This window comes from Ochotona princeps, chromosome 28 (genome assembly GCF_030435755.1).
Source record: "Ochotona princeps isolate mOchPri1 chromosome 28, mOchPri1.hap1, whole genome shotgun sequence".
Lineage (NCBI taxonomy): Eukaryota > Metazoa > Chordata > Mammalia > Lagomorpha > Ochotonidae > Ochotona > Ochotona princeps.
In genome coordinates, this window is record NC_080859.1 from 5,942,555 (window position 1) to 5,955,601 (window position 13,047).

The 13,047-nt window shown below is 38.0% G+C and overlaps 1 protein-coding gene across 1 annotated transcript in view; it reads left to right on the forward strand.

The window, feature by feature from the left end:
• The window catches only part of RASA1 (RAS p21 protein activator 1), a 75,435-nt gene that overhangs the window by 56,095 nt on the left and 6,293 nt on the right, over positions 1 to 13,047 (forward strand). Inside the window, exons 10-20 of the mRNA XM_058656403.1 lie at positions 602 to 722; positions 1,405 to 1,561; positions 4,152 to 4,239; positions 6,014 to 6,091; positions 7,369 to 7,526; positions 8,352 to 8,428; positions 9,397 to 9,569; positions 10,167 to 10,326; positions 11,216 to 11,358; positions 11,902 to 12,017; positions 12,590 to 12,676. Coding sequence (XP_058512386.1) covers positions 602 to 722; positions 1,405 to 1,561; positions 4,152 to 4,239; positions 6,014 to 6,091; positions 7,369 to 7,526; positions 8,352 to 8,428; positions 9,397 to 9,569; positions 10,167 to 10,326; positions 11,216 to 11,358; positions 11,902 to 12,017; positions 12,590 to 12,676 — 1,358 coding nt within the window. The remainder of the gene's footprint in view (positions 1 to 601; positions 723 to 1,404; positions 1,562 to 4,151; positions 4,240 to 6,013; positions 6,092 to 7,368; positions 7,527 to 8,351; positions 8,429 to 9,396; positions 9,570 to 10,166; positions 10,327 to 11,215; positions 11,359 to 11,901; positions 12,018 to 12,589; positions 12,677 to 13,047) is intronic.

The window sequence follows — 13,047 nt, forward strand, 5'->3', positions numbered from 1 at the left end:
TTCACTCCCCAAGTGAGCACAATGGCCGGTGCTACGCCGATCCAATGCCAGGAACCTGGAACCTCCTCCAGGTCTCCCACACGGGTGCAGGAACCCAGGGCTTTGGGCCGTCCTCGCTGCTTTCCCAGGCCACAAAAGCAGGGAGCTGGATGGGAAGTGGAGCTGCCGGGATTAGAACCGGCGCCCATATGGGATCCCGGGGCGTTCAGGGTGAGGACTTTAGCCGCTAGGCCACAGTGCCGGGCCCCAGACTTACGTTTTTAAAATTAAATTAGTTGCGGTAAAATATACCAAAGCAAATTTTAGAATACATGGCATGTTCTAGAGAAATTGGTTAAGAAAATCTTTGAGAAGATATTTGAAAGTAAACACTTAAAAATTTGTTGTTGTATGTCTAGATTTAGTATTGCATATATTCTATGTGGTCTTTAGCCAGCAAATTTTTAAATTGATAATTTTCCTTAATACTGAAGATTTATTTCAAAAGAGTAATTTATTCTAAAATCAGGATCTTGAAGATTTTATCATAATGAAATCTTAGACCTTTGCTACATTTCCATCAAGAATTCAAAAAATAATTGTAATATTTTTGGAAATTCAGGATCAAGAGCAAGTACTCAACGATTCAGTTGATGGCAAGGAAATCTATAACACAATTCGTCGTAAAACGAAAGATGCCTTTTATAAAAATATTGTTAAGAAGGGTTACCTTCTGAAAAAGGGTGAGTAAACCTTAAAGATCAGAATTCAGTTTAATTCTTTTCCTAATGGTCTAGTTGATAGAGAGGCATTGTTAATATTAAGCAGGAAGCTTAACTGTGATATGCAACGAGTTGTATTAACATGGCTTAATAGTAGCTGACAAGTTTTTAGAGCTTATGTCTTCATATTCAGTATCCACATTAAGTCCTCCCTTCCAGCAGAATTTTAGGAGAGGAAGCTTGCCGGCCGGCAGGTGTGCTCTGGAACTTGGAGGGTCTCCCATGCTGGGTGGATTGATTGATTGCCTTCCCTCCCTGTGCTGCCCCGCACCCTACAAGCAATCAGCACCTTCATGGTGTTGAAGTTTTCATAGATTTTCTTGAATTTGACATGTTAGAAAGTTGAGTGGGTGTTGATTAGAATAATTTTTTCCTTGAAGACTTGAATGATTCCAAGATGAAAATTTGAAGATTTTGATTATAGTGAAATCTCTGATAAAGGTATCATTAATTATGTTGGGACTCCTTAAAGCAGTAAAATGCATTTTTCTACAAATGTTTTCATCACACAATATTTGGCACATTGATTAAGCTTGGGAAATAAAAACTGAAGAACATACTTTTTTGGTCAATAGTTTTTATGATTCTAACATATACTCACAGCTTACTGCTTGGTTAAAAGAAAACTTTTTTTTTTAAACAGGCAAAGGAAAACGTTGGAAAAATTTATATTTTATTTTAGAGGGCAGTGATGCCCAACTTATTTATTTTGAAAGTGAAAAGCGAGCTACAAAACCAAAAGGATTAATAGACCTCAGTGTATGTTCGGTCTATGTTGTTCATGATAGTCTCTTCGGAAGGTAAGAAATTCATTCTTTTTCTTTGAATTTTTAAAACAAAAATAATGTTCAGATCATTTCAGCTGATGGTGGATCAATTTAGAGAAACCTAAAATCATCTTCTAGAAATTTCAGATCTAAACGTAATTTTTGTGCATTAAATTCTTTGCTGAACTGTAAAGTCTGAGAATGCCATGTCCCGTGGTGACCAGAGCCTGTCTCACCGTTCCCTCCCTGTCCTCATTGGGTTTTACTTCTGAGTCTTTCCACCTTTTGCTAATTCCATCACATTCTCCTGTTATGGCATTAGGCACACCGAGTTACACTATAAGCCCTATGGAGCATGTTCCCAAGAAACTCGACTTTCGAAAGCAATGATAATATGAAGACGAGAATATTTCAAATTTGAAGTACACATTTTTATCTTAAATTGAGTTTAGTCCTGAAAGTCCTAAGACAAAGTCACATTTTTGGCTCAGGCGTTCTTTACCTTTTACCATTGGTGCTGTCAGCAGACCACTTGTATTCAGACACACTCTCATGTTCAGTGATGATGACTAAAACACAAAGCACTGTTTTTAAAATTGTTACTCTTTTCCACGTTTTTATACATATAGCAATTCCCTGTCCTCTTCTCCATCCTCCCTCGCCATTGTCTCCCCCATATGAATTACTGCAGTAGCATAGCCCCTCATGAACAGTTCACAAATCCAACATTCTGCTGTTGAAGTGTACCATGGCATTGTAAGTATAGGCAATGGTAGAAAGTCTGGTATCTGATTGTCAAAATATATTTAACAGTTTGAGAGTCTCCCTTTTATGTGGGAGTAGAGAGATATACTGCTGTGTATCTTTGCTCTGCTACGCTACTCTCCATTATACAGCATATGCATGAGAATAGAAGTATATATTTGTTTACCAAACACTTTTCAAAGTGTTGTCATGCTGTGAGGTGGCATTTCTACTAGACAAGTCCAGGTGTTAGCCTGTTGTTGATTCCTGGATAATAGCAGGAGGACAGACAGTACTAGAGAGAACAGCATGAGTATTCGTCGTCAGAACTTTTGAACATCTGTGTCTACACTACGGAGTTACCTCTGAGCTAGACTCAAATGGTAGCTTACGTCGCTAGCTGAGGAATCACATTATCCTGATGAATTGAGGCCATTTTGGTGGCCAGCCCTGTAGCTGGAACTGCTCTCACAGTGAGCCCACTGTAATCTCAGGTGACATGAGTGTTGGACAGCAGCACTCCTCAGCGCGATAGACAGTTAAATAGTAAGAGGGAAAATAGATGTCCCTGCATGTTCATGTAAGATTGGTTCCAGGACCCCCAGTGTACACTGAAATTTGGGGATATTTGACTTAACTTTGTATATAAAGTGCACAAATCCTCCTGCATACTTAAGTCATCTGTGTATCACTTAAAGTACCTAATAAAATATATGGTTTTTTAAAAATTTCATTTCTCTTGAGAGATAAATGGGAGAAATCTGTCTTCTGCTATTTCACTTCCCAAATGGCCACAGTGGCTTAGGACAGAAAGTAGGGGAGAAGCCAAGAGATGGGTATTGAATCAAGTCTCTCCTGAGTGCATGGATGAGCTCCCGCTCTGAGCTGTCGTCACTGTGTCGGTCTCCATCAGCAGGTGGCTAGAGGCCAGCGTTGGCACCAGGTGCCAGCACAAGCATTGCTCTGTGGGATGCAATGCTGGGGTCCTAGCCTGTGTCTTAAGTCTGTGCTTAGCACCATTGGAATTATTTTTAAAATATTTTTCACAGAAAAGGTAAGAATTCACACAGATGGTAGGCCCATGGATAATTGGAGGCTGAATGTAATATGAAAAAGTGGCCCTTAAAATGAGTCTTGGAAGAGGGGTGTGAATATATCTGTATAGTTGATCAGAGCTTCCCAGGTAGTGTGCCCTGTTTGTAGGTGTCCCTTGAGATACTGGTTCTTCTAAAATGCTTCAGAATTGCAACCCTTACTTAACATTATAAAATATATTTGCAAGGCTGGTTGGGAAGACAGCACATCTTTAAAAAGATATGTTACTATCTAATATTGAATTTGTGTGCCAAATTGTTTATAGTGCTTTACCACTGTCAGGTCATTACATTTGTGACAAGCACATATGGAGGGGGAATATTACATCTGCATTTTAATAAATTAGGATAAAGGGTAATTATGGAAAAATAAGTGGAAAATTACTATTAAGAAAATGAAAACAACCACAATCTTAGATGATAACTTATATTTTGTAGTCAGGGTATTTCTAGTTTTCTTCCAAGGCAATGCAAAAAAAGTGTAGATTAGTGTATTTTGCCTCAATTTCATTTGTAATTTCTCTATAATATCTTTTTAAATCAATATGTGCAATGCTTTGTAAAACTTACACTTTGATACAGTGGTAAGGTTTCAATAGTGCAGGCATGAAATTTTCTAGAGCAGATGCAGCTAACAGCTTAAATGTGACATCATGCAACAGAAAGGGTTTTCACTAAAAATTAGGATAATTTTACGTAAATTGTGTATCATTGTTTTAAAGATTAGGGTAAGTGTTTTGATATTTTTTGATAAGCTCCTTTATAACTGTCTTGTTATTTTATAGGCCAAACTGTTTTCAGATAGTGGTTCAGCACTTTAGTGAAGAACATTACATATTTTACTTTGCAGGAGAAACTCCAGAACAAGCTGAGGTAAGATAAACATTTTCTGAACTACTGTAAACCCATGTTTTATAGCTGGAATAGAAAATTGTATTGAAAATAGAGGTAAAAGGTTGCCTGAAAACTTTGAGAACTTTTTTGTATAAAACAAGAAATGCAGAAACAGACTGAAGATTGTTAGGAACAAAACCTCCATTTTAAACAGCCTTTAAATCTTCTGTGAGGTGGAGTTTGCACGTTTGAAATCCTGTGGACAGAACCTTAGTAGATACTCTCAGTACAGGCTAAAGGTGAGTTAGGGTTGTGAAAAATCATTGTCATTTTTCAGTGGTTGAATCTCATGCTTGAAAATTACAGCTCTCAGTCATCAAGAGGAAAAATATCTTAGGAATTTTGTATAAATTCTGTCCTCCGCCCCTCCCCTAACCCTTCTGTACTTGTAACAGCCCTTTAAAGCAAAAGGATGTAGTTCCCTTCGAACATGTAAGTTTTGATTTAGTGATTCCTCTGCCATTATCAGTTGATCTGTGTGCAATTCATAACTTACATTAAGTAATTCTGTGAATGAAACATTTTAAAAATTTTCTTTGAATCATAATTTTGTAGTTCTTATATTTTGTGCAAAATGGATACATTTCTGCTTCTACTCAGAATGTTCTTGAAAGTGATTAAGAGGTGCAAGGAAGTGACTGTTGCAAAAAACGTAATTTCCAAATCCTTGATCCTCAGGCAGGTGCTGTTAAGATTCTGCATCTTAATACTGGCCTCATGAATAAGCCACTGTATTATTGGGCTCAAAATTCAGTGTCATATCTCAGGTTTCTATAAAGCATCTCAGATATTTCACACATAATACACGCAGCGCTTTGTTTTGTAGAAACTTGTTTTTTTCCCTCATTTCTAGAGAAGGCAGGCTTGTAACACTCTGGACCAGAATATTGTTTTAAACGTTAGGAAAAAAATAGAAATTTTAAGCTTCAGTCTCCTTTTATTTTACACTGTTACTTATGTCCAAATAAGAATATCTCACTTCACTTACCTTCATGACATCTCAGTGTTTTTACTAGTCTGACTCAGGATATCTTCTGATTTCTACTTCCTTTTGGTTTTACTGGCATTTCCAATTTACATTAATTTTTGGTGTGCTTTCTCTTCAGTTTCTATAAGCTATGCTAATTTAATCTGCTGTGCTACAAGAACAGTTCAGATTTATAGAAACATCCAAGAAATTAGAGGTGTAATTATAAAGCAGTAGTATGGAACCTTCCAGAAACCTGTACGACAAAGTTATTATTAGATTTTTTTTAAAGGCTGAATTGCTTGCTTGCTTCTCCAGAGCACTAGATACTTATACAGCTAGAGTGTTAGGCTGACATTATGTCTTAAATCCTAGGTTTTAGCATTCTTACCTCTCTCTTGCCTGTCTTCAACTCAGACATCACATTACCAGTTGGTTTTGTGGTCTGCCCTGTACTCTGCTCACGAAGTGTTCAGGTTACGCTCCACTGCAGTCGGCCCTAAGCGCTGGAACTTCAGCTAGTGGGTGGCGTCTCCACCCAGAGTGGTGCTTGGTACAGTTTCTCCATCTTCATTTAGCAGCTAATTAGTGGCTAGTCACTGAGATCCTTACTCGTCCAAGGAACTTTTTAAATCATTTTCACTGTTACTTTATGCAGCACAATAAAACATGTATTCCCAAAAAAAGAAAATGATAGTCTAGGCAAGGAACAAAACTATTGATTTGGAGAAAGACAAACTGATTGCAAACCTGATATATTTTTTAATACCACGTTGTTTTTTGTAGGACTGGATGAAAGGTCTGCAGGCATTTTGCAATTTACGGAAAAGTAGTCCAGGAGCATCTAATAAACGTCTCCGTCAGGTGAAACTTCACTTTCTTTAATGTTTTTATTGTCACACTATATGCTATCACTTCTTTGAGCTATTTTGAACAACATTTCTGGAAAAAATGTTATCTTCTCAGACATTGTAAAGTCAGAGAATTTGTTACACTTTCTTGCTTTTCGTGTATAATACCAGCTTTTGAATAACTACGGAGCACTATTGTTCCTCCACTTAATATCAAGCCCAAAATAGCAGAAAAATATTCTGTGGGCATTTACTTCGTAACTTTTATGGTGCCTGTATCAAACAGAGCTAAAGGTACTTTTTGGAAAGGTCATCGGATTTATATAGTACTAATCGCAATGAACTTTTGGGCGGTTTGCTTCTGTGTTAAGTTAGTCTGAAACCTACTATGACTTTTACATCATAGTGAATCTTAGTGGGCAACTACCATGCCCCATACTTTGATTGTGTGAAGTTAGAACTAGACTTTCTTTTTTCTTTCTGTAGGTATATGAGGACGACTTCATAACCTTATTTCTTGGCTTATTTTTCTATTTGTAATAACCACTAGATTATTAGAATCAGGCAGATTTCAACATTTGTGCAGTTTTGAGAAAAGCATAGTGTAGTATGGTGTATTTCTGTTGACCAAAGTGACTCGAGCGTCATCCAGCAGCATTTCTAATTGGAGACTATGAGATGGTGTTCACTGGGAGTGGACAATGGTTAAAATTTAACTAGTCCCTGTAGCCAAAAACCTGGCCCTTCCTTCCAAGGATTTAATTATGCATGTAGACACCAAGTATGCTTGCACCTGTCACCTCCCAGTGTTCTGTGCCAGATGCTCTCTGCACAGTGCACGTGTTTCAATCTGCTGAGTAGAGGGCAGAATCTAGGTTTAAATTAAATTTTTTTTGAAATGTATATAGCAATAAAATCTTTCAGATAAATAGTATCTGATACAGGATTCTAAGTAGTGGTAGTTTTTTTCACTGAAGAAATCTCAGCTTCATTTCTTACTGTTTTATGATAGAAAAGGTATGTTTCATTGTCTAGAAGAACACAAAAGGAGTAACTTGCAAAATAGAATTGCCTGTTTTAAATGAGAATTTTGTTACATGATCTCATTCTAAGTCACAAAAAGGGAAAATGTAATCAAAACTCTGGATTTTCTGAAAAGGGTAAAGCAAGTTGTTATTTGGAGGTTTTATTTTACAGTGATAGCTTTTGAATTCTGCATACTTCTTGATATCTGGAGAAACAATTTTTGTGTTTGTGTGTATGTGGTTTATTTATTTATTTTCTCTTTAGGTCAGCAGTCTTGTTTTACATATCGAAGAGGCCCATAAACTCCCAGTAAAACACTTTACTAATCCATATTGTAACATCTATCTGAATAGCGTGCAAGTAGCAAAAACTCATGCGAGGGAAGGACAAAACCCAGTGTGGTCAGAGGAGTTTGTGTTTGAGTAAGTCTTTTCATCACGTTGCGTTCTTTCCTGGCTCTTTCTGTCTGCACTGTTAGGACCAAGGTGTCACGTCTAGGTGTTTTCATTACACATAATTTGTCTTCAGTTACATGTTTACCTTTCTTAGTAATCCATGCCCTTTGTTTTTCACCTAGTTACTAGCATGGGTTAGCATTGCTTAAAAGCCCAAAATACATTTTCGAATGCACATGCACAATGTGTTTATACTAGGGTTTCCAGACTTGAATAAATGATTAGTAGTTCACAGGTTTAAAGCTGATGGTAAAGGTGTGTAACTTGCTTGTCTGTATTTGTTTATTTTACCAAATAAAATTTAAAAAGATATGGTGAATCTAGTTTTAAAGCCAGTACATTTTTTAAAAAAAATTAATTTTTATTGGAAACGGGGATATACATAGAGGAGGAGAGGCAGAGGAAGATCTTCTGTCCGGTGATTCACTCCCTAAGTGACCACAACGGCTGAAACTGAGCCAATCCGAAGCCAGGAGCCAGGAGCTCTTCTGGGTCTCCCATGCGGGTGCAGGGTCCCAAGGCTTTGGGCTGTCTTTGACTCCATTCCCAGACTACAAGCAGGGAGCTGGATGGGAAGCGGGGCTGCCAGGATTAGAACTAGCACCCATAAGGAATCCTGGCACGTGCAGGGTGAGGATTTTAACCACAATACTATCGTGCCGGGCCCAAGCCAGCACACTTTTTTCCCAGCATTAACAGGGGACTTAATTGATACCAGAACTATTAAGTAATACATCAAGTAACTTAATGCCAGAACATTTTGTTAATTCTTGTTCTTTCTTCTTTCTTTAGTGATCTTCCTCCTGACATCAATAGGTTTGAAATAACTCTTAGTAATAAAACAAAGAAAAGCAAAGACCCTGATATATGTAAGTTGACATAAAAATAAATAAAAGAGGCATGTTTTAATAGAGTTCCAAAGTTTGTAAGGAAATATAGTCTTACCATAGCAATAAAAAAAAAAGAATACAAGCACTATAATTTGAGAGTTTCTTTCTATACTTTTAAAAACAACCGACTGTCTACCCTCCCTTCCGCAGTCATAGAAAACAGCAAGAAAATAGCATTGGTCATTTTTGTATAGGGCGCCTCTCCGTCCCTTCTTTCTGCTTCTTGGAGTTTTGCTAGGTGCCTGTTTTGGAGTGTAAATAAAAGGTGATCTATTGAACACATTCCTTAAACCACAGTGGGCTGTGGATTCCCTACAGTAGTCCAGCGCGCCCAGTGAAGTTCTTGCTGTCGGCAGCACACCTCTCCCACTCCGCCGCTCACAGCAGGCTCAGCTAGGTTAATGCCTTCTTAACACACATACACTGAGACCAAAGCTGGGTTTTTTTTTTCTCCATAAATGTTTAATCTGAATTTTCTGAGCTATTTAAATGCTTAACATTGTTTGTTATTTTCTGATAAAATGCAAACCTCCAACTAATGACAAGGGAAGGGCATACCCTCTGCTTAGAGTGTCTTTTTGTCCCCTCTTATTTTCTTAGCCATATTTCCAAGTCCTACAAATCTGCTCATTTGGAATGGATTTCTAAGCATCTAGGATGAACTAGGTATTATTACTCTCTATTCCAAAGGCATTCACCACTGCAGAACTGAGCACCCTGTACGTAACTTCGGTATTGCCTAAGCTGGTGACAGGCCGACAGAAGTCATTCATCACCTCTGTAATCTCATGGCCCTGTCACACAGTGCATGTTTAGTCAAGGAAGTTAGCAGATCCTCTAAAAAGTATTCAGTACCACAGAGAAGACTACGAAACTCGGGAAGTTTTACTGATGTGACTAACTAGTGCTATCTTTTTAGACAGTGATCATTTGTTTTTCTTTCAAAGTATTTATGCGTTGCCAGTTAAGCCGGTTACAGAAAGGGCATGCCACCGATGAATGGTTTTTGCTCAGTTCCCATATACCATTAAAGGGTATTGAACCAGGATCTCTGCGTGTTCGAGCACGATATTCTATGGAAAAAATCATGCCAGAAGAAGAATACAGTGAATTTAAGGAGGTATTAAGCATTTATTGTTCATTTAATAATTTTTAGTAGGTTTTTAAAATGTAAAATTATGGGGGAGAATTTTTAACAGAAATAAGAGTTAACAAGATCCATTACATTAAATGCTGTAATTGTAAAGCTTATTGGCATACTATTAGGGGAAAAATTGCAACGAGATAATTTTGGTCTTAAGGGAATAGAGATATGTACCCTTCAAGCTAATTGTATTTGTTTTCAACACAGAGAGATAGAGACAGGAATCTTCCATTTATTCATTTACTTCCCCAAACCCATGTTAGGGCTGGGCCTGGCCAAAGCCGAGAGCTGGAGACTCCATGTGGGGCTTCCGTGTGAGCCACCAGCTGCTGCCTCCCTGGGTGCACATCAACAGGAAACTGGAGTGCAAGGGGAGGAGTCAGGACAGAGCCAGGCGTTCTAGAAGGCATACAGGCATCCCAGCGAGTGACCTGATTGCCGTGATCAAATGTATGCCCGTATTTAAAAATATTCCTAAATATTAAAATTATGAAAGGACATACTTTTTGTTTTAGTGAGACTGCTTAATGCTAGAAGTACTTTATTTAAATCATCTTCTGACGTCATTTCCAGCTTATACTGCAGAAGGAGCTTCATGCCGTCTATGCGTTATCACACGTGTGTGGACAGGACCGAACACTGCTGGCTAGCATCTTACTGAAAATTTTTCTTCATGAAAAGCTTGAATCATTGTTGCTATGTACACTAAACGACAGAGAAATAAGCATGGAAGGTACAGTATTGATGTGTTAGTGTGATACTTTTATTAAAAATTGAGTGTAATATACTCCTACATCAAATATGCATGAATTCTGTCTTTGAATTCATTGAAGTGAAATCATAGTGCAAAATTAGTTCTAAATGAATTGACTAGCTGTGTTTCAGGCCATTCAGTTTATTTGCTTTGGGATTTTACTTTCAGAAATTTAAAAATTACATTTAGGGTTATGTCTGAATTAGGTGGCCTGATGTTTCTAGTATAGGTTTTAATCATGGCAGATTAGCATTAAAAGCCATAAAAGGCTGATTTCTCTGTCCAGATTAGTAGCCCATGCAGCTTAATTATTAAGAATAGCTGTGTGTACCATATTCTTGTATTTGCTTTTTAGTTTATTTTTTACGTAGTGGTTACTGCCAGCTGTTTTATTTCTGGCTTCTGACAGGTTCTAGGATGCTGGACGTACAGTAGTTTTAATAGCTTTTTCCAGGACTTGGGTGCAAGGGCTCATGAACTTGAGCCATCCTCTACGGGCTTCCCAGGCCATTGGTAGGAACCTGCATCAGAAGTGAGTGGCTAGAACATGAACTGGTGCCCTTGTGGGATGCTGGGACTCAGCCAGCTGAGGAGTAGACTGCTGAGCCACTGGGCTGGCCCCAGCTGGTTTAATTTTATCACTGACTGTTCTTGACAAGTCATATAACCATTCAAGCCTTCAATTTTTCATATGAACTGAGTATCTACATACAACTCTATAGGAAATGCAAGATGTCGTCATAACCAGTTACTTAAGTGCCGTATGTAAAAAAGTACATTGGTATGACTGTTGAAGAAAATGACTATTACCAATTTGTTCACATCAGTGTAGCCCTTTACAAATGACTGAATATAAATATTTGTATAGATGAGGCCACCACCCTGTTTCGAGCCACGACACTTGCAAGCACCTTGATGGAACAATATATGAAAGCCACCGCTACACAGTTTGTTCATCATGCTTTGAAAGATTCCATTTTAAAAATAATGGAAAGCAAACAGTCTTGTGAGGTGAGAATTTCGTTTTTTAAACATTTCTGGAAAGAGTGTATTTTAATGTGCAAACTTCATGTATCTAATTATGGCTTAAGGAAAGTAGCAACTCCACTGGTTCATCAGGACAGAGCATCATGAGCCTAATGAAGGGCGGCCTAGAGATGTGCCCGTTTCTCCGGAGTCTGGCTTTCGGAAGTAGGCTAGGGCCTTCATGGCCACACTCCTACTGGCCGAGGGTCATAGAAAAGCTTCAAGAAAGGTTTCTGATTCTGTCACTTTTTGATACTTTCATTACTTAATGAAGTCTCATCTAGTGAAGTCCTTTCACTTACATCACTTTCCCCTCAAACAGAATTGAGAAATCACTGCTTGTGACTTGGAATGAATGGTCAAAACCCATTTGGAAGGAGTTTTACATAGTAAATTATTCATACAAAGAAAAAATAGTGATATAAATTGAGAACTGGAAATAGAACCTTGAACTGCAACTGCCTGCTTGCCTTGACTCGTTGTACTGTTGCTGCCAACATGCATTTATGCTGATTTATTCCTTCTTAGTTAAGTCCATCAAAGTTAGAAAAGAATGAAGATGTGAACACTAATTTAGCGCATCTATTGAACATACTTTCAGAGCTTGTGGAGAAAATATTCATGGCTTCAGAAATACTTCCACCGTAAGTGGTAAAATTTTCTTTGACAAATTATATTTTGGAAAATCCCTGTTTCTCTAGAAAATGTGAAAGCTTTCTATTAGCCTGGTGTTATACCCTGGACAGTCATTTTTAACATCTGTACATGGTGAGTTACCTTGAAAGTAGTAAATGTGGCTTATTCAGCAGCTTGGGGAGTGAATAACATTTTGTTTGGAGGAGTTCGAGTATGTGTGCACTCTGTATTTGAATTTTCTTCAGAATGTATACCACGCTGTCACTCAGCAGGCTTGACGGCCTCCACTGTAGTGAAGACTCGAGATGTCAGAATCATGTCATTCGCAGCCTGTCAGTCCATCTGTATCTTCTAATAGCTATCATACTTTCCATTAACACAGAAGTTGAACAAAATGGTTAAATCTTCCCCAAATTGTTGAGACATTTGAGTTTTCCTTAGTTCTCACTAAATAATCTCTCCTTACTTTAAAAGTGACCAATTGGGTTGAAATGTGATATTCATGTAAGTTAAGCTTTGGCTGCCATGAGGTCAAAGTTTATCTGCTTTCCTTTTTTTGATGACTGTGTTATTTTGGCAGGACACTGAGATATATTTATGGGTGTTTACAGAAATCTGTTCAGCACAAGTGGCCTACAAACACCACCATGAGGACGAGAGTTGTTAGGTAAGGCTCATCAGCCCATCTGTTCTATCACTGCATGTTACATTGATCACCAAATACAATTCAGTGCCTTGTTCTTTAGCTTACAAAAATATTGAAGTGTTGCTGAGTATTTTCTATTGAGATGGCTCTAAAAGTTTTTTCAAAGTATGAGAGTTACTATAGCACGTTATAAAAACCTGAACACTTGTAAGTACCTGTTTTGAGTTTTTCTTAATGTTTTAATGAGCACACAGGATTGCGCTGGTGCTGGGGAGGAACAGTCCTGTGTCACCCACTCACTGGCCTGTAACGGTCTGTTACTGTGGCTAATCTCCCCACAGAGCCTCTCGTTCTGAAACTGTCTGTTCATTGTATAAGCATGAGGACGAAAG